Below are 20917 nucleotides of genomic sequence, written 5' to 3'. Positions count from 1 at the left end.
GGCTTTTTGTACTTTTTCATCCGGCGTTCTGTGCAGCTCTTCCCACGTCTGTTGTGAGAGAGCTGGCAGGAGCGACCTGGGAGGGGGTAAGCCCTCGCACCCCCAAAGAATGTGATTTTGGGTAGCCAATGTTTGATTTGTGCAATTTTGACATATTGGGTTCCATTGCCCGTTGGTAATTATGGCTAGCCAATGTGGGCTGGGGAACGATTTAGTTTGGATTCGACGCAGGATCGAAGCTTGCTCTCGCGTGAGGCTTGCGTTTGGAGGCGGGTAGATTCGCCTTTTTTGCTTGTAATAGTTTGTTATTTCGTGGTATGTCGTCGGTGCCTCATCCATGGGATCCGAGTCTGAGGGGCCCATCTCCCGGTTGATTAGACCTCGGGCTACCCAGTGCGCCTCCTCATTCCCTTGATTCCCCGAATGGGCAGGGACCCATACGAGTTCAACAGTGTTTTCATTATTAAAGTCCCGTAGAACTCGCGCTGCACAGACGCCTATGCTATTGCCCTTTTGGAGTCGCTTATGATAGTTTGCACGGAGGGATTCATGATGGCCAAAGCAATGGCAGTCTCTTCCGCTTCCACGGTGGACGCTGTTTTTATGGTCGCGGCGTTGAGGATACTTCCCTCTCCGGTCACGACGCTCACTACGTAAGTTTGGGGATCTTGCTTTGCTGCATCGACGTAAGCGGTGTGCTGGTTGCTTTGGTACCTTTCTTAAAGGGCCTTGGCTCTGGCAGACCGCCTCTTGTCGTGTCTGCCAGAGAGCATGTTCTTGGGTAACGGTTTTATAACCAAACGGATTTTGACCACACCGAGTAATGCTGTTCTTCCTGCTGAATTCATAACGGGATTCAGCCCGAGTTTACCTAGAATAACCCTGCCAGTTGCAGTGCGGGAGAGTCGTTCACGTTGGGCTGTTTTATGGGCCTCCACGAGTTCGTCTAGGGTATTGTATATACCTAGCTCAAGTAATCGTTCAGTGTTCGCATACCTCGGGAGACCAAGGGCAGCTTTATGAGCTGTGCGAATGACACTGTTAACTTTTTTCTTGTCAGAAAGGCGTAGGTGGTAGTAAGGGAACGAATACACGACGCGACTGATCAGGAAAGCCTGCGTCAAATGGCAGATATCAGCCTCCTTCATACCGCGGTGTCGTGTGGCTACTCGTCTGATTAGGCCACATATTTGGCGGGCTGTCGTCCGTAATCGGACAATCGCCTCAGAATTATGCGTGTTATGTTGAATTAACATGCCCAGGACTCTTATAGTCAGTACGGGTGGAACTGGGTCGTCTTCCATACTGACTCGTATAGGGGAGGTGGCGTCCCTTTCGGTGGCGTGTTTGGTTGATTTATCACGGATGACGAGAAGCTCCCATTTTGTCGGCGAGCACGCTAGACCATTCTGTCGCACAAAATTTTGTACGGTATCCGCGGCCGCTTGTAATGCTTCCGTGATTTCTCCATCGGAACCGCTATTTGCCCAGATGGTGATATCATCGGCATAGATGGAGTGTTTGATATGCGGGATCCTTTCCAGTAATGGAGGGAGGTTTCGCATGGCCACATTGAAAAGGAAGCGGGAGAGGACCGCACCCTGAGGGGTGCCCCTTGTACCTAATTGAAATTGTCCGTTTTTAATGTCCCCAAAATGCATTTCTGCAGTGCGATCCTTGAGAAAGCTTGTAATATAGCTATAGGTGCGCTTCCCGGCATTCATTTGGGCTAGATTTGTGAGTATTGAAGCATGTGACACATTGTCGAACGCTTTACTCACGTCCCGCCCTAGAATTGTACGGGTGGCTCTTATAGGGCCCGGATGTAGGATATCTTGCTGAATTTGCCACATAATGTCTTGAGCGGACAGATTTGATCTGAAGCCTATCAACGTATGCGGCAGCAGCCCATTGCTTTCAGTGTACTCGTTTAGCCTGTTAAGAATGACGTGTTCCATAACCTTGCCCCGGCAAGAGGTTAAGGAGATAGGGCAGAGATTCTCTAGCTCCAGCTTCTTGCCTGGTTTGGGTATGAAAATTACGTTTGCATGTTTCCAGCTGGTGGGTATAGTTCCCTCTTTCCAGTGGATGTTGAAAAGATTGGTGATTTCAGTAACCGAAAGATCGTCTAGGTTCCGTAGCATTTTATTGGTCATGCCGTCCTCGCCAGCCGCCGCTGTTGTTTTGATGTTGTTTAGGACAGCACGTAATTCAGATTCCATAATTTCGCTGTCTAGTTCCCTGTTTTCCTTTCCAGTATAAGCTACGGGTCGAGGAATATCGGTGCTTGTATTAAAGTAGCGGTTTTCTAGAGCTTCAAAAAGGGCATCATTATCTCCCGGGTAAGAATGTATGATCCTCTGAAGGTTCTCTTGTGATGCTGTTTTTGTCTGACTGGGGTCAAGTAGGTGCTTAAGCAGGAACCAGGTGTTTTTGCACCCTAGCTGGCCATTAAGGCGGTCGCATAGCTGGTGCCAGTGTTCCTGACTGAGCTTTCGTGAGTATTTCTCGATATCCCATTCCAGTTGCGCGATGCGTCTGCGTAGACCACGGTTGTGTTTCTGTGCGAGCCAGCGCTTCTGCAAACTCTGCTGCGCAGACCACAGGTGGACCAATTTAGCATCTGGAGACGGGCCGTCATCCTCCTGGTCTACCTCTGTGGTCGAGTTGGCGACTGCAGTGTTGCTGATTCATCCCTTGCCCGACGCGCCAGCTCGCATTATGATGGAAGCATCGACCAGGGCAGTGGGTGCAGTACTGCAGCAGCACGATGGCACAGACTGGAGACCACTGGGCTTCTTCTCAAAGCGCCTCAAACATAAAAAAGCTCGCTACAGCACCTTCGCGAAGGACATGTTGGCCATCTATTGCACTGTGAAGGATCTACGTTTTCTTTTTTTCTTAAAGGCTGTAGCTTTTACATTCTGACCGCCCCCAGGCCGTTAGCCTTCATTTTAAAGAACAATAGTTCCTCGTGCTCAGCACGTGAGCTTCGGCAACTTTCTTCTATCTCTGAATTTTTTATCTACATCCATCATATCTCTGGGAGAGAAAATCAGGCAGCTCACGCACTGTCACGGATCGGCGCTGTGCCTGCGGGCCCTGTGGATTCCCAAGCTCTAGCCTCCGCCGAGCTACACGACCCCGAGCTGCGCCAGTGGAGGGAAAAAGGTTCGTCACTCCAGCTTGCGGATGTAGCGCTTCCCTACACAACAACATTGGTCACTTGCGACACATCGTAGGGAGCTCCTCGCTCGTTCGTGTCCCATCCGTTTCGGTGGTCAATATTCGATTCAGTTCATATCTGGCCAGTCAGGCCAGCGATCAACAATGTTGTTTGAAGCTGGGCAAGAAGCTGCCAGGCCTGCCAAGCCGTGAAAGTGACCCGGTACACGCGTTCAGTGGGGCAGCTGTTTCGACCACCAGAGAGCCGATACGATCATGTGCACTTAGACTTGGAGCTTCTTCCGCCTTGCCAAGGTTTCAGGTGCCTCCTCACGTGCGTCAACCGGTACTCAAGGTGACCTAAGGCGACGCCTCTGCAAGAAATCACGCCCGAAAAGGTGGCGGAAGCATTTCTTGTTAAGTGGTTGTGTCGGCACGGTCTTCCTTTTCGTGTGCCTACTGGCAGAGGCCGACAATTCCAAAGCTCCCCATTTTCTGCCGTGGCGAGACTGCTGGGCACGCGCACTACTATCACGGCTCACCACCCGGAGAGAAACGGCATGGTCGAGCGTCTCCACCGACAACTGAAGGCGTCATTGACCGCCATGCTCGACAGACAGCAGTGGGGGGAATGAGAACTTTGGCATCGGAGCCAGCAGTCGAAGAAGTGGAGGACGAAGTGCCTCGAAGCGCGAGCGGTTGTTCGAGGCTCAGCTGGGCCCTCTTGGGCGTAGCCGGCCAGGACTGCGGCCTGCTGGTGGGGACTGAGGGACTGCGTCATTCCCGCAGTGGAAAGGCTACCTCAAGTACTATTAGGGCTGCTAACAACCAATAATGATGATACTCTATGGGTCAGCAATCCGCGTTCCAAGCTCGTCCTTCGCCCCCCAGCAAGGCACTCCGGCAGCTGCCGCACAGCAGAGAGGGAGGCTACATTCCTGGCAGCCTGCGTTTAGTTTCCCTACGATGGACACAACCTCGCACGTCTTCTGCGGCACGACTCTATCAAGCCACCATTGACTCCATCCTATGAATGCCCCTTTCTTGTGGTTTCGCGTTCAGAGAAGGCCTTGGCGATGGACGTTCACGGCATGAAAGAGAGACTGTCGTGCTACCTCATGAAACCGGCCTATCTTGAACATAATTAACTCTTCATTCATTCCACCATTCCCACCTAAGCTTCCAGCATTCTAAGAGGGGGGGGGGGAGCTCTTGTAGCGACCGTCCGTCTCTTCGTTGTCCCCGCAGCGTGGGTCATTGCCACTTGCTCCGGCAATCCAGTTTGCCTCGCCGTGACGGTAATTGTCCCTGCTCTTTCTTGTAAGCGAAGCGGCCGCCCGACTGGGACGCCACCACTGCAACACGACGAACCTGTTTTAACTTTCGAATAAATCCAGTCGACTTTAATAAATCCTGTCGACGTTTGAATAAATCCAGTCCCAACAAATCATTTACCAAGTCAGAGGAGCTTGCTTTTATCAAATAAATTCAGTGAAAGTTACTTTCTTCATGTTTAATTGCGTCCACAACCACAGGAACCAATCATTACTTTTGTTATTATTTCTTTGCATTCGCATTTTGTCCTTAGAATTAGTGAATTTCCGATACAATACGCAGTCATGCGCAAGAAGTGCAATTTCTGATTCAATAACTTGCGTTATATCATTAATGTATAATAAAAACACCACTGATATGAAAACACAGCATGTATTTCGACGTATATACACACATCCAGACCGCCTTTAGACTACTTTAAAGCGACAAAACTATGATTACTTTATATATATATATATTGAATAGGTTCCAGATGCCCTATATTTTCATATGTGTGGCGAGGGGCGTAATTTTTACGAAAGAGTATCCGGACGATGAACGCTGGCAGTTTGAGACATTAACCTTTACCATGCCGTGTTACACATGCAATGCACAGCTGAGCTTTTTTTAAACTGAATATTACCTTGAGAAAACTCAGATACTTGCTCGGAGAATGTGCCGTACCTGATAAAGAAATGCATAACGACCTCGGTACTGGAAATAAATTTTGGGTCTGGCTCAGACTTGCCGATCCTATATGCTATATTCAACAGCTTTCAGTTGATCTCGTCGCCACCTACGAAAGTAGAGGGATTCATTTTTTTTATATTTAAGAATCTCTTCTACCGAGGATATAATCAACAGCATATGCAGTGTTATGGTGATTGGTTAGAAAAAGTCCTGGGTAACAGTTTCTTTGGTAAATGCGAAAAGCATGCGGTGTTCAACATTTGTACACAGCCAGCGTCCGGGGTACAGTCAGCTGTTGGAACTATCGTGTTGACAGTATGACCCAATTTACCATTTTTAACTTGCAAAAATTATGAGAGCTTCGAGTAAGACCGCCTTTAGATGCGATCTAGCGCAAGCAGTACGGGTGGCACTCAAATAGGCCGCCGCAGCCGCTTAATATTAGTACCATTTTTCTAGGCTATGTCGTTGCACTGGAAGACCAGGAAGCGAATTTGTACTTATTTTCCAGCGTTTTGCGAACCGTGTTTTTTTCGTTGGTCGTCTTTTTTTCTAACTTCCGAACAGAAATGACATATAAACGTTTTGCGGAATCAACTTGCTGGAATGAAAGCACACTCTTGTTTTAATTAGGGAGAAAGCGTCAGCGTCAACTCCGCGGCACGTAGGGGCCTTGTGGGGCCGAGAAGCAGCGAGATTGGTTGTGCAATGCGGCAGCACACAAATCTCTGTCCGGTGCAAGCATTATTCAGTACACTAGACGCAGTGGGATGACAAGCGCAATGCCAGGATTGTCTGCTTAATTCTGTGAAAATAAATGTAAATTGTTTTACGTGCTTTATGCTGTCCTTCTTTAAAACAAGGCCTATATAAGCGAGAACGCTTCCCTTTTCTTATCTGGTATGTTTGTGCCTCTTTCGAGGGGAGATCCGCAGATAGTGCAGTCTAAAGGCATCCCATTAGTACGTGCAGTCGGAATGTGTTGGCCGACCCAATAGATAGCGAGAGAAACATTGTAAGCAGCCGCACGCTCCTCGTACTCCCGTCACACGAGACATGACGCGATAGAGTGCCGTGCGCAATTACTCCGCCCAACTTCTTACCGCAACTCGATCAAGGAGACATGTCTTCGATAGATGTGAACCACGAAGGGATGAGTTGGCTTTTTTTTTCTGACAACACTTAAACCGGCTAAACTTAAATAGATATCATCAGCGTGCATGAGGAATGGTCACGAAAACAAAAGCCCGCCTCCATTCCACCCTGTACAGCGAAGCTGGTGTCTATGTTAGACAGGTACCGCCACCCCACCTGACGTTAAACAACGTTGCGCAGGCACCACCACCACCACCACAGGCGTCGTGCGTCACGCGGGCACGCTCATGCGCGGAAGTGCAGCATGCATCATCATTCTTCTAGGCCATCCGCCAATCGCAACTGCCTTATTGAACAAAATATATGTTTAAAAGAAAATAGCGTCGGAAAATGCGTAAGGTATGACTTATGCACAAGCTGCAGACACGGTAGCTTCGCGTTGTAATATGAATATACGAGAAAACAATGCTGTTACCCGTGAGCTGAATGACCATGCCCTTTTGGAGCTGCCGTTTGAGGTCCATCGCCATTCGTCTTCATTCTTGCAGTTATTGGACTAACTGAATTTCACGAAGTATAATGTGTCAAAAACTCGTACGACTTGTACACAACCTGCAGACATGACACCATCAAGTTGTAATTCGTATATACGAGAAAATAACAGAGTTTTGTTACGTGAAAACACCGACACAAACCCTTTTTGAGTTGGAGGTTTTTTTTTCGTTAGCACGCCACGAAAAATTTCAAGCAACTGGAGAATAGCAGTTACGCCGCAAAAAGAAGCACAAGGGATGATAGTCATTGCCTGTATCTGCGTGACCTGAGTATTTGTGGCTGTGTGCGCTGGGGGAGGGGGAGGGGGAGGGGGGTCATGTATGCATTCCCGAAGCGATCAGCTTAGCAGACGCTATTTGAACTGGTTGTTTCTGGATAACGCAGTCGCTAGGTGGTAAATACTATGTTACTACCACTACGCTATGTGGACAATACAGTAACACTGTGGCTATGTGGCTTCCAGAAGGATGGGTGCGGCCAAAACTCAGCGACTTCAAGCCGCTGCCAGCAAACTACTCACCAGCCGACTACTTTTTGGATGACGTTGAGCCCACGCCCCCATTCCAAAGGGTCATAGTTTGTGGTTCATTCAAGGTCACCAGTAACCTGCACGAGGCTGATGTTCCTCCTGCTGGACTCATCGCCTTTGACAGGATCACTTGGCACCTTGAGAAGGACAGAACGCCTGTCGTCACTCTTATATGGATTTGGCCGGGGGCGCACATGACAAATGGAAAAGGTGCGTAATGTCTGTGAACGCAATTCACGAACACATGGAGACGTGGCTTCAGAGTAGTCAGCAGGAAGGTTAGTGCTGGTCACAGAAGCAACACGAGTTTTCGCTTGCTTTTCTACTTCTTTTGCGCGTAACTAGCGTCGAGGACACTGAGGTTGTGACGAATGTCGCGAATAATGCAAGCCAACATATTGTCGAATATTTTAAAGATGTTAATTGCTAGTAAGCGAAGTGTCGCCTTGCTTTCTTATTTAGTGTTCACAATGGTGCCCTGCCGGAAAAAAAAGAACACAAGAAATGCCTATGAACAACGCACACGTAGTTGACTTTTTTTGTATCGCATTGATTAGCAGTATGCTGTAGGCATCAAAAATGCATTTCCTTTGTTTGGAAGTCTCGGCTTTTGTTTGTGCTCAGCATACGAGGAGAACACCCTGGCATCGTTTTGATGATTCTGAAGATGTTTTCATAACCAATATTCTGTTCTTCCATACACATATTACCTTCATGGCAATCGTATGCTGGGTATTTAAGCCGCAATTACTCTATGGCACCATCTTCCTTAAAACTTTTATTCTCTTAATCGCTCACACGCAAAATACTTGAATATGCATGCTCGGTGTGGGATCCCGGTCTTTAGTCTCTCATTTAAACTTTGTATTCGGTGCAAAACCTAAGCGCAAGATTCGTACTTCACAACTACTCTTGTCTGTCTAGTGTGTCTGCCATTAAAACTAGATTGAACCTTTCTCTTCTTCCCTTACGAAAGAAAGTGTCTCGCTTAGCACTCGGTAACAAAAATTATCCTCACTGCCACCTTAAAGAAGTCGTTCCATATGAGCCAGAGTACATTTCATCCCGTAGAGATCACCTTCATAAAGTAGGCGTCTCGTTTTCTCGGACTAACTGATATTTTTACTCAGTCATTCCTAAGATAAGTAACGATTGGAACCGCCTGACCACTTCAAATGGAGCAATTACCGGCACTTACTTGTTTAAATCTGCTATTGAAGATCTTGTTCATTTTCCGTAATCTGGATTTTGCTGCAGCATAGTTACCTTTTCCTGTTTTTGTTTTCTGTATTGCAGCATTTCTGTGCTATTCTTGTTTCCTGTTTTGCCGCATTTCTGTGTTATAGACATTCTTTTTTAGCGCATTCCACTCCCTTCTGCAAGGCCCTCGGGGCCTGAAGATGTTTAAATAAATAAATAAATAAATAAATAAATAATGCAAACGAATGTACCTTCATAAGTTAGGCTTTCCATGGCGTAGCGTGTTCATAGAAAATGAGAATACTAGCTCGCGGCGGCCTGTCTGTAATTCTGCCAAATGCGTCGCAAAAGTGGGACGCCGTAATGACACTGTAGTTCGAAATTTGTCAGCTATCGGTCCGAATGCGTCGCTGTGTGGCACAAAAGTGGAGTCGGGGTTAATTTTTTTGTTTTTTGCCGATGCTGTGACCAGCCGATGCCTACGAGTATGGAGCATAAATGTTTGTAACTCGTATGAATAGGAGCCCTCCTTCATCGCGTATCAATCGGGCTCAGAAACCTCGCCTGTAAAAAAGTGCGATGCAAATAATAATTTGCATCGCACTTTTTATTGACGAGCTTTCTCGCCCCGATTGATGCGTGACTTTTTTCAAGGACTTTGTAAGCAGCGCACGGGTAATTATAACTACGAACGCACGATGAGAGTTGTCCATAGCAATCAAAAGCTTTATTCAGATAAAGGTTCCAGTACGATCACGACAGCCTCAAAACAAATGAAAAAAATGTATTGCATTCAAACAACGAAAAAACGATGTTTCGACTAAAAATCGAAGCAATTTTTTATCTTAGCCGTAATACAAAAGCATTGTCCATGCAAGGCTCACACTGCGAGGTACTTCAGCTATATGAGTATAGCTTTTTATCGCTAACAATTTATCAAATCTCGTCTTTGGCATGTCATTGCCAAATATTGTATCGTCTTTGGCAAATACTGCGATAGATTACCCTGAGTTGCGGACATTATTTCGTGAGAAATAAAAAAACTATATCCTCCTTAGTGGCGGCTATGGGGCATTTGTTCAATATATTGGACATCAAATACTCCGTCGCTATCCAGGCGGCAGCACATTTTAGCCCGTAAAACCAAATTTTCCAGTATTTTAGATACCTATTAATGCCATCTATAAAGTTTTGTTGAAAATGCATTAGTAGTTTGTCCATCAGGGGTGTTTGCAATGGCGGCATTCAGCAGCACGGCTTTCTACGGTAACCGCCAAAAAGTAAGTTCTATTCCTCATACTTTATCGCTCGTTCTTTTTCTGTAATGAAATTTTGATAATTGAACAGATTTTGCACTTTTGAAGCCATTTGCTACATTAAGTTTGCCCTTTGCTACTGCTTATCCACTACCACAAGAATGACTGGGTAGAGTTCCAGTGTCCAATATATTGGACATTATGCTGTGCGAAAACAGCCAATAATTGTGAAATACTAAAGTTCACTTTTCGACTCTGTAACGTAAACATAAATTTCTGAAAAGCTCACAAAAATCTGTAAACTTTAATACACCTCGGAACTCAGGAGGATATTTAAACAGTTAACTAACTTTGGCTAATTAACTCAAACTAATTACGTTAGGGCACATACTACAATTTGCGAATTGTAGCTGGCCATCTGGACAGTCATATTCGCTTAGAATGAATTCTGTTGATTACAGCACTTTTGAGATGAGAGTTCCGAAAATTTGAAGCGAAAGCAGAATCATAATTAGTTTTATTGGGATGATTAGAAATATTACAAGATGATAATATGCAACAATGCACTAGTGTTCCAGTAACTTTTCTGTTTCATAACATTAAAAAACGTTTTGTGATAAAGGTGAGTGGAATAACAGTATATTTCTTACCGCCAGATTGACTGGAATCATCTGAAAAATAGTGCTAGATTAAAAATTTGTTATAAGCGTATGTGCCTAGTGAAATCCCTAGCTTCAATTGTTCTATGGCTATATGTGCGTTAATGTAATTAGTCGACTGGTAGATTAGTGAAAACGTGTTAATTTGTCTACAGCACTATTTTCTTCAATGTAAGTAATGCCCTATGTGAGTAATCCAGCTGGATAAGTCGATTTTTTCTGCAGGCCACAAGCGATTCTCGAAAACCTATGTTCGAGTCAAGATAAAGCGCCCGTTATCACACGCAACTGTATCCGGGTGGGGATAGCGTCGCGCTGCTTATCTCGGAGTCGCGGGTTGAATCCGGCTAGCGCCGGTCACAGAGTCATCCCTAGAGGGATCTAATAAAGTGAATGTGTCGGCTAGTTGATTCAACGTCTTGATCTAGGGAACAGCGCGAAAGGCGAGGACACAGAAGATGCACGCGAGAGCCGCACGTAGCGCTAACAACTGAATTTACTGAGATGAAGGACGTACATGTAAATACGCTATTTATTTATTTATTTATTTATTTATTTATTTATTTATTTATTTATTTATTTATTTATTTATTTATTTGTTTATTTATGATACCCTCAAGGTCAGCAGACATTACAGAGGGGAGTGGTACAAAACAAGAACAACAACAACAATATTCTAACTACAAGAATCAGCACAATGTTTCTAATTATGCCATAGTAGTTATGAATAGGCAAAATACATGTTGCAAAACATACTATGTATATACAAAGAAGCAGTCCAGTTTATCTAATTATACTGTAATATCTATAAAGAGGAAGACAAAAATAAGATGTTACAGAGCATTGGTTAATGAGGTAAGAAATTTTTCATGATCTGGAATTGGTACTACCAATTTGGGAAGGCAATTCCAATCATTTGATGTGCGTGGTATGTAGGAATGTTTCTGTTTTACACAACGGAAAGCCTACTTAATGAGCATGATCCAAACGGTGCGAAACGTAATGGGGAGGAAGTATTAGTAAATCACGCAGGTAGGGATAATGATACAGTTAGTGAAAAAGGCTTAAGCGAAGCATCGCACGTCGAGAAGCAAGCGTAGGTAGATTAGGGTTAGCTTTCATTACTGTGATGCTCGCGATTCGATTGTAATCAGAGAGTATAAAACGGACCGAATTCTTTTGCACCATTTCAAGCGTATGTACCAAAGTACATTAATACGGATTCCAAACTGAAGCGGCATATTCTAACTTAGGGCGAATGGGTGTTTTATATAGCATTAGTTTGAGATACGAAGGTGATTTTGCAAGGTTATGACGAAGATATCCGAGCATGCGATTAGCTTTGCAGACATGAGAAGTGTGAGTATCCCATGTTAAATTGCTACTGATGTCAACTCCGAGGTACTTATATGAAAATACGCTTTCGAGTAGTGAATTGTTTAAGTGATAAGTTGGTAAACTAGTAATGTTTCAGACACTCGCATGAATTTGCATTGTTTAATGTTTAGTTCCATAAGCCATGTATTACACCACTCAAAGACTGCGTTAACGTCAGCTTGAAGAAGAGCGGCGTCATTCGAACTTGTTATTTCTCGGAAAATTACGCAATCATCGGCAAAACAAATGAACGTACGAGGAAACGCAGGATGGTAAATCGTTAATATAGATGAGGAAAAGAAGAGGACCGAGGACTGAGCCCTGCGGTACACCAGAATGGACTGTGCATTCTTCCAAATTTGCGTCGTTAGCTGAAACAAACTGAGAACGGTTAGCAAGAAAACTTTCCATCCAGATTAACATACAGCGATCGAGCTTAAGTAGTCGTAATTTATAGATGAGCAGTTTGTGACACTTTGTCACAGGCTTTAGCAAAGTCAAGGAAGATGCAGTCAGCCAAGGACCTATTGTCAAGAACGGTGTTCAGTTTGCGTACAAAAAGTGTTAGTCGGGTTTCACACGAGTATGATTTGCGAAATCCATGCTGTGATGGTGCGAAAAATGAATTCGACTCCAAGAAAGTAGCAAGATGAGAAGACTAGATATCCTCTAGTGTCTTACAAGGAATACTTGTGAGTGAAATCGGTCTGTAGTTTAGAGGGGAATGCTTATTGCCTGATTTATGAATTGGAATTACCTTCCCGTCTTTCCACTCGGTTGGAAGGAAACCATCGTGCAATGATTGCTGCAAAATATTAGTTAAGGTGATTGATGTGTAACAAACTGTGCTTTGAAGGAATTTCACAATAATGTGATCACTACCCGGTGCAGAGGATGGTCTTAGTGACCAAATGATGCTTGCGACACCATCGTAGCTGATAATGAGAGGGAGCTTTACATCAAGGCCATATGGTCGTAGGTGTGGCGGAGTGAAATTGCTAGGTAACGAGAAATGTTTTGCGAAAACTTCATTTAGTACTCCGAGACACTGGTTGGCCGGTATAGCGTCACCATTAACGTCACTGAGTGCTATTATATTATTGTCTTCAAAATTAACAGTGCGCCAAAAGTGTTTAGGGTTAGTTTTAAGCATACGAGGTAATGTGCTGCTTAGGAAGTTATCTTTGGCGTCTTTTAGGGCCTGCGCGTACTCATCGGCACTCTATTTGTAGGCTGACCAACGAACATTGGTACGGCTTAGTTTAGCCGATTTAAACAGGCGCTTTTTTTTATTAGACAAGCGTTTAGCTGATGATTATACCATGGTATTTTTTAGATTAGAGGTGATCGTGTAAATAGGGATTTCCCTATCTATTAATTCAATCATTTTATGAACAAAGATACTCCAGTTTGCAGATTACGGCATTCAAATTCACGCAAGTATTCATCAAGGAACACTGCGAGTTCATTATTAATTGAAAGAAAATCAGCCTTGTTATAATTTCTTAATGTCTTGATCTTTTTAATCGGTTTAGGTCGCTCGAGGCAAACTTTAAATGAAAGTAGGCAATGATCGCTTATACCTGGCAAGCATGTTAGATCGGTAATAAGATCGGGTCGGGTAGCAAAAACAAGGTCAAGTGTATTGGAAACAGATGTGGTTAGTCTAGTTGGTTCCTTAACCATTTGGGTCAGCGAAAAGGTATTGCACAATTCTAAGAAGTCTTGCGCCATAGAGGAGTTGGGATACACTGTGAGGGGATCATTGTACCACATAATATTTGGCATATTAAATCACCAAGCAAGAAAATTGGCACTGTGGTGTGAGGAGAGCGAACACTATGAATGGCATCGTGCAAATCGGGGGGCGATAGAAGACACCCAAAATTATTTTTTGATGTGCTAGTTTAACGACTGCCAATACAATCTCCAAACTGGATGCAATTTTAATGCAATTTGAAGGCAGCCTTTTATTTATCGCCAGCAGTACACCGCCTCTTGGCGTGTGTCGTGGTCACAGCGGTAGACAAAAAAGTCGCACGAGTTCATGAATAATTCATGGTCTCCGATTTGTGCATGAGGCCATGTTTCGGTTAACGCGATAATGTCCGGCCCGCACGTGTCGATGGCCGATTCCAGTGCAACGCGTTTGTTGGTATTGCCTCGGATGTTAGTAAAAAGAAATGAACTATTCGATAGGTTGCGTTTGTTGACCCTGTCGCGTTCCTATCTCACTAAGTGAGCAGGGGACGTCGACTGCCCAGGCGCATGCTCTGTATTGTCTGCAGCTCTGCGTGTTCGTGACGACTCGTTTTCTTTGACACATTGACTTATCCGGTCGTAGACATATTGTTTCTTATTTATTATTAACTTTTTGTAACGCACTTGGTAGGTGGGTGCGCAGGTTGATCTTTAGCAAACTGGAATAGTTTGCGTCTCACTTCACGTGTGGCTGCACAAAAGTTTTCGCTAACGCTTATGTTTTTCTCTTTCAGTATTGCTCTTGTTGAGAGAACTCTTTCTTTTAATTTGAAATCAGAAAATTTGACGATCATAGGGCGGCATTTGTTTTGCAAATATGATCCTAAGCGATATGCGCGCTCGATCGCGTTGTCCGACAGGACGTCAAGCGCACCTGCGAAGATGGACCTTATCTTGGACTCGGATTGTTCCCACGATTCTTGAGAATCTGGAATGCCTCGAAGAATTATGTTGTTGCGCCGAGATCGGACCTCGTGCTCGTTCAGGCGGCATTCTAAATGGCCAAGATGGGCTTCAACCGACTTGACTGTGTCCTCTACGTGATCAACAGCGCGCTCTAGGAGCTCAATTGATTTAGTTTTTGTTTCAAGCTCACCAAGCCTCTTCTGGATTGATTTAACTTGAGCTTCGATTTTCTTTTGGCTCGTCCTTATATCTTTAACATCAGTAGCCAACTCGTTCTGGACTTTAGCGGAATGAGCTGAGCGCGTAGGAACGTCTTTAATGAGGGTAAATATGACTGTCATCTTTTCGGAAGGGTCATCAGGCAATGAATCCATATCGAGCAGGGCTTTAGTTCGCCTGTCAGGGCCCGCATTTGCTTCCCCATCACCGGAACGAAGTAACAAAAAAGCATCGAACAACAATCACAGGCAGTGTTAGCAAGCACTTCCAGGCACGGAAGCAGGACCAAACAACGATTATCATTTTTCTTAGCCTACAAAGAATATGGCTTACAGACCTGTAAAAGGCAGAAGCGTGGATATTGAAGCATACTGCTCCTGGCCGTGCCTCCGTGCCCACTGAAGAGACCACTGCACCGCCGTCCATTGATGTCCGCTCCTGGCTGTGACGTCATCGTGCAAGGAGACCATGCGTAGAAGGATGGGACGGTAGCGCTTGCATCTGGCCTTGATTTCGTTTGCGGCTGAAAGTCAGGCAGTCGGTGACTGCAGTTGCGGGACGGGAACTGCCTGCACGTGTGGAACATGGCGATGCTTGCACCGACGACGCTTGCAGAACCAGAAAAGAAGCCAGGTAAGCCTGTAAAAGGCAGAAGCGTGGAAATTGAAGCATACTGCTCCTGGCCGTGCCTGGTCATCGTCAGTATAATAAAAAAACATAAAAGAATATGAAGACATGCAATGATCACCCTTACATGATGCACTGCGCGGTTGGGGAAAGCGGGTCTCACAACACGTCAGCCGATAAATGGCGCCATTTCTTTGTCAGATAGTAAAACAGATGGCGCACTCACACAGTTTTCATTCAGCACTTCATTTCTGTGGGCCTCGATGATGTCGTGCGTCATTGTGGTTTCCGTTTTTGGCTGAAACGTCACGTTTCTTTAATGTTGGGCGGCACCCACGCTGCTTACATAGAAACATCTAAACGTCGAGAACTATGGCGCTAGTGTCTACGGGAACAGCAAATTGGGTGGACCAGCCAGCAAGGGAATCATACTTAGCACATAAATTTGGCTAAGCTTCAACCTTCTGTCTTTAAACGGTTTTCGTGAGCTTGAGAACTTCTAATTTGCAAGAAACCACGGTGTTAAAAATGACTAAAGTGAAACGTAATTAAATTCTCCGATGGCAGGATTCAAACAGAGGACCTCTAGCCCAGAAGCGCGACATTGAAACCACTACTGCAGGCGTACACATGCTTTCAAAAACCGGCATGAAAGCCCCTAAAGAAATTCTCGCGCGCAATCCACGACGTTGAGAAGCTTGGCACCTTTCAATTTGGCCTACTTTAAAAGGTATATTCGCGGCATGCCGTAGTGATTATGTATGCTCAAGAGCTTTATTGCCTTATGCATTTAGAGAATGTCAAACTGCTTTGGAATTTAGGTCAATTAAAGACACACAAGGGGTAGTAAGCAAAGCGACAAGAACATCTGAAGCAATGTTCAAGAAGATTAGACAAATACGCGTACTAGAGGCCCTCCCCGTGGTGTCAGAACGATCGCAGTGCCAGCGTTGCATCAAGTAATTATTTCAGGAAAACTCGCGTATGCGACTTATCCCCTGTGTCTAGTCGTCAACGAACGATATGCGACAACGCGACCGTGAGCCCTTAAGTAGATTCTGTGCTCAATCTTGGTGTACGGAGAATCGCTGATACATGGCGGCGTGATTAAAGTAGGAGGTGATCACATTCATGTTTAGCTCGTGTGCTCTCAGTTACTCGCCGTCGTATCTCGTACGTTTCGCCGCGTCAGAATTAACAGCGGTCGTTATGTCGTCTTCAATCCGCTGACGACTGTACGCAAATCTTGTACCGGAAATCACTGAAATATGGTGGTTGCATTAGGGTAAGAGGAGTCCAGATTCATGAGCAACTCATGTGCTTTCAGTTACTCTCTGTAGAACGTTTTGCAGCGCGATAACGTGTGCTGCGGAGGAGCAGCACTCGCAGTATCGTGTTTCACGCGTTGACGATTGCTGGCATGTGTATGGGTGCACCGACCTTTGCCAGATGACGACTATCTTTTTACTCAAAACATAATAGGCACCTATGCGATAGCAGGCGGCACGGAAAATCTCCGCCGCGCTTGGCGGTTTTATGAACATATGCTTTGAGAGAAGGTAGTGCTTAAGCTAACAGCCAGGGAAAAGTGCGAGGAAACGCATGCAATGGTGGACGTGGGAGCATGCTGCGAAGGCATGAGAGGCATTCTCAAACGATAACTTTCTTATGGGGTTCCTCCCAAATCTTGGGATAATGAAGTTTGGCTCGGATGGGCACACCTCACTGCATGATAATTTTGTCACTGTCTGAATTTTCTGCACAACGGATATAGAACAAGCCATCAGAAGCGTAGAGCAGTCTTGGAAACTAGTGGACTTGAAACAGCTCAAGTGGGAGAAAAAAAAATTATTTTACTTTATTCTTTGCGCCTAATGCACCTTTTGCACCTATTGCACCTCTTTTACTAGGTTTAGCGTATTTCGAATGCCTTCAGGGCAAACAAGGATGTCCTGCTGCTCACCGCCATCACACAAATGTGGTGCCCTTAGTTTCGGAGGTTCCTCTAATCCTCTGCATTTCACTGCTTTACTTTTCGTTACCACATAAAAAGATGACACTAGATTTCTTACGTTGCATTCTTTTGTTTGTAATTTCTTTTCACTAGTACTGTGGTAAGTAGTAAAGACGTAAGAGCAGCTGAAAGCACTATCATCAGCTTCATTGTCTATACTATACATAAAGCATTCCTATGGAGGCCTCAACATTTTTTTACTGTACCAAATTAGGAAGGACGATAAGCACCAAACGCAAGCATGACGCAAACTTAATCGCACACATTCAAACAATCCATTCCTCAAGGCTGGTCAGCGGCTTCCCGCAGACCTATCCCGAAATAGTGGCATCCCCACGAAACTGGTGCCAGCAACTGTCACCGCCTGTTTTACACCTTTGCCCAAGCTCTGCGCGACACAGGAGGCATTCTCATGTAGGCTTCATCGAGCGGCCGTGACGGAAAAAGTACAATGAATAAAGAGGAAACACAAGAGTAATTAGTTTTCCATTATGTTATAAATGCTTACAGCAGCAGCACTATTATATGAATCTTAAAAACTAATAGCAGGAACAGAGCATGCTGTAGTGAATATGATTGTAGTGTGAGTACAGTCAAAATGAATTCACCATAATCGCCCTGAGGCATCTGCGATGTTTAACATGTCAGGCTCCCTCACTTTTCTCGTGAACTCCTGCTGAAAATCCATCGGCTAGAGACAAGACCAGATTGCAAGCCCAGTTCTAATCCCGGTCGTCCACAGTGGCGCCTCCTTGCCAAGCAATGTCCAGGTGATACCAACTGTGGTGGTGGGTGGGACCTAGACCAGCACGTCAAAGTGTCTGTACATGTTTCTGGACACAGTGCTGACACGTCTGAGGTTCTTATGCTCGGAATCCCATCTGATTGCACCTCTCATGCAGCCAAGCGCTTCTTCAAATGGGCATCTGTCTCTGTTTGGTGCCATAACATTTACTGGCCTCCTCTTTGGCATGACACCTTGGTTGGTGAACAGCTTCTCGAACCTGTTACAGAAGTATGCTTGCCTGGGCCAAGTAGTCACGGGGGACCTGGATCATGAGTATAACACCTAATAAGAATGAATTGGAGTGCCTAGTTGAGTTTCTTGTTATCATAGAAAACTACACAGTCAGTGCATTCTACCGCCACTAAGCACAAGGGCTGAAACATGGTGGATAACAAAGAATCTTGAAAACAAACAGGACTGTGCAATGCTTCGTGGATTAGACTATGACAGGTTTAGCATTATGAGACAAGAACTGTACAGTACTTATTGGACAGCAAATGAGTGTAGCCAATATACTGGCTGAGAGTTACTGAAGTGGAGCTGGATAGGTCATGCAATGGAAAGAGCAGATAATCGGCACTCTTAATTTAGGAATTTCTGCCAAGGGGAGGGAAACATGGTGAAGGGCAGCAGATGCCATAGTAGACTGGTACTGTTAAGAATTCTGCAGGCATAGTATGGAGTTGCTTTACACAAGGCAAAATAGCTATAGAGGTCAATGTTACCTAGAAAGCTTTTCGTACAACTGTACCGGGCCCATTCTTCCTACAAAAATTACGAGTAATGTGGGTACTCAAGGTAAGCGAAATTTATCACAGCTCTGCTGTTTCTCATTTGGTTGAATGTGTTTTTGGCTGTAAAGTTCCATGCACCATCAGCTCCCTGCACATCATCCTCTTTCATTATTTCCATTTTCTTAATCCGACACTTTCCTTGCCGCTTCCCCAGGGCATGTCATTTGTCGTCTTTTTCTTGCTATATAGTTGTGACTGCTTGGGTCACTGGATATGTACACAAAGACAACCTACTGCTGATTATTGTATGGCGTAACAGACAACATCGGAACAGGGTATGTGCAACTGGGTATGTGCTCATTCTTTGCTAATCCCCCAGAATGGGTACGCTAGTGAGACACACGGGGTATGAAGCCTTACCTGCATTTTGATATTTATTTATTTTGTCTACGCATTCACCTACTGGACCTTCTACACATGCTCACTCACATTGCCTAGCTGCAGACCTGCTCAAGATTGCCTGCCGCGTGTTTGAGCACATGCTGGAACTAGGAATCGTGCATCCATTTTCCAGCCCATGATTAAGTCCATTGCACATGGTATCCAAGATGACTCCAGGTGACTTGAATGAGACCTACCAATGTTTGATGTTACCGTCCCCGACTGCTAGCCAGTGTCACACGTTGAAGGCTTCGCAGCATCACTACACGCAGCTGCTATCTTGTACAAAACAAGCTGCTATCTTCTACAAAACCTCTCTTCTCATCCTCTCAACATTTTTCCCTGGAAGCATCACACATCACCGTCATCTACGACCCACAGAGTTAAAAGCTACAGGCAGTGGTGCTGTGCTCATCTGGTTTGCTACAGCTGCAACCTCACCAGCTCGGACAAGCTTCGTGGTATTTAGATTTCAACAATGTGTTGGATCTGCATTTTTGATCGTGATAACCCTTACAGTGCATTAAAAGAGGGTGTATGAAGAAGAGCACCTGATCGTATATATTTAACACAATTCCTTGCTTTTTGTTTGTGTGAGGCTGTGCATTTTCTTAACAATAAAATTTTGTTTGCAAACAGTGCAGCGATAAGTTTATTCAGGCTGTTTTTTCCTTGCCATAATTTAATAATTACCAACTTTAGGAGCTGAAAGTTATGCAAACTTAAGATTTTGCTGTTTTTAGCTACATCTAGTAACTTATTGCTTGGCAAATTTTCTAGTCGAGCATCATGTGGTGTAGTGGAATGCAGCTCATTTGAGAGGCATGACATGCTCCATGCTTAAAAAATGATCTGTTTGAAGAATTCTGGGAGTAATATTAGAACAGGCAACTCTAACTGAGTGAGCACTGCTTTCGTCACAAAATCTCGCCATTACCTAGGCGTATGCTGTTATGCAGCGTTATGTATAGCTTGTAATGAGCATAAAAGAAACAAAATTGGAGTTGTGGAGTTTAAAGCCCTATGGCTACAGCTGCTTTTTATACCTCTGACATTAGAAAATTTTAGAGGACGCAAGCAGGCATGCGTGAATAAGAACCCTGTTAAGGTATTGCTAGGACCCATGTGGCATCCATAACCAAGCAGCACACGAGTCGCTTGCGTCTCATCTAGTACTATTATTTTCACTGTAAAGCGACCAATATCAGTAAGTCTGATCAACCTTCATTAATATGCTAGCAATATTTAAGCACTTAAGGTGCGTCTGTTTTGAGTGTTTGAAGCACTTCTTGCTAATCAACTCTTGAGGCGTTTACTTTGTCTTTCTGTGCTGTAAGATTAGTTTGAGATTCCTAATAAAACTGCTAAGGTGAAAGTGTGGGCTGGTATATGGGTCATGCCATTCTAAATCTGTTAAATCTGACACTGTCAAAGCATTTGGCACTATTAGTGAGCTTCACTTCACTACAGATATGTATTATGATGAGACCATTTACCATGTGAAAGTAACAATTCCGGCAAGTAGAGAGCTCTAGAGCACCTGGTATTACAGCAAAGCGGGCGGTGCAGTATCTCGGAGCTGGAACTT

General features: G+C 44.7%; 1 protein-coding gene across 1 annotated transcript in view; it reads left to right on the top strand.

The window, feature by feature from the left end:
- The window catches only part of LOC126527807 (calcium-activated chloride channel regulator 1-like), a 58631-nt gene that overhangs the window by 31675 nt on the left and 6039 nt on the right, over window positions 1-20917 (top strand). The window contains exon 4 of the mRNA XM_050175661.2: window positions 7283-7558. Within this exon, the coding sequence (XP_050031618.2) occupies window positions 7283-7558 (276 nt within the window). The remainder of the gene's footprint in view (window positions 1-7282; window positions 7559-20917) is intronic.

This window comes from Dermacentor andersoni, chromosome 9, assembly GCF_023375885.2.
Source record: "Dermacentor andersoni chromosome 9, qqDerAnde1_hic_scaffold, whole genome shotgun sequence".
Classification (NCBI taxonomy): domain Eukaryota; kingdom Metazoa; phylum Arthropoda; class Arachnida; order Ixodida; family Ixodidae; genus Dermacentor; species Dermacentor andersoni.
The sequence above is the reverse complement of the archived record's forward strand: the minus strand, read 5'-3'. Positions and strand labels throughout refer to the sequence as shown.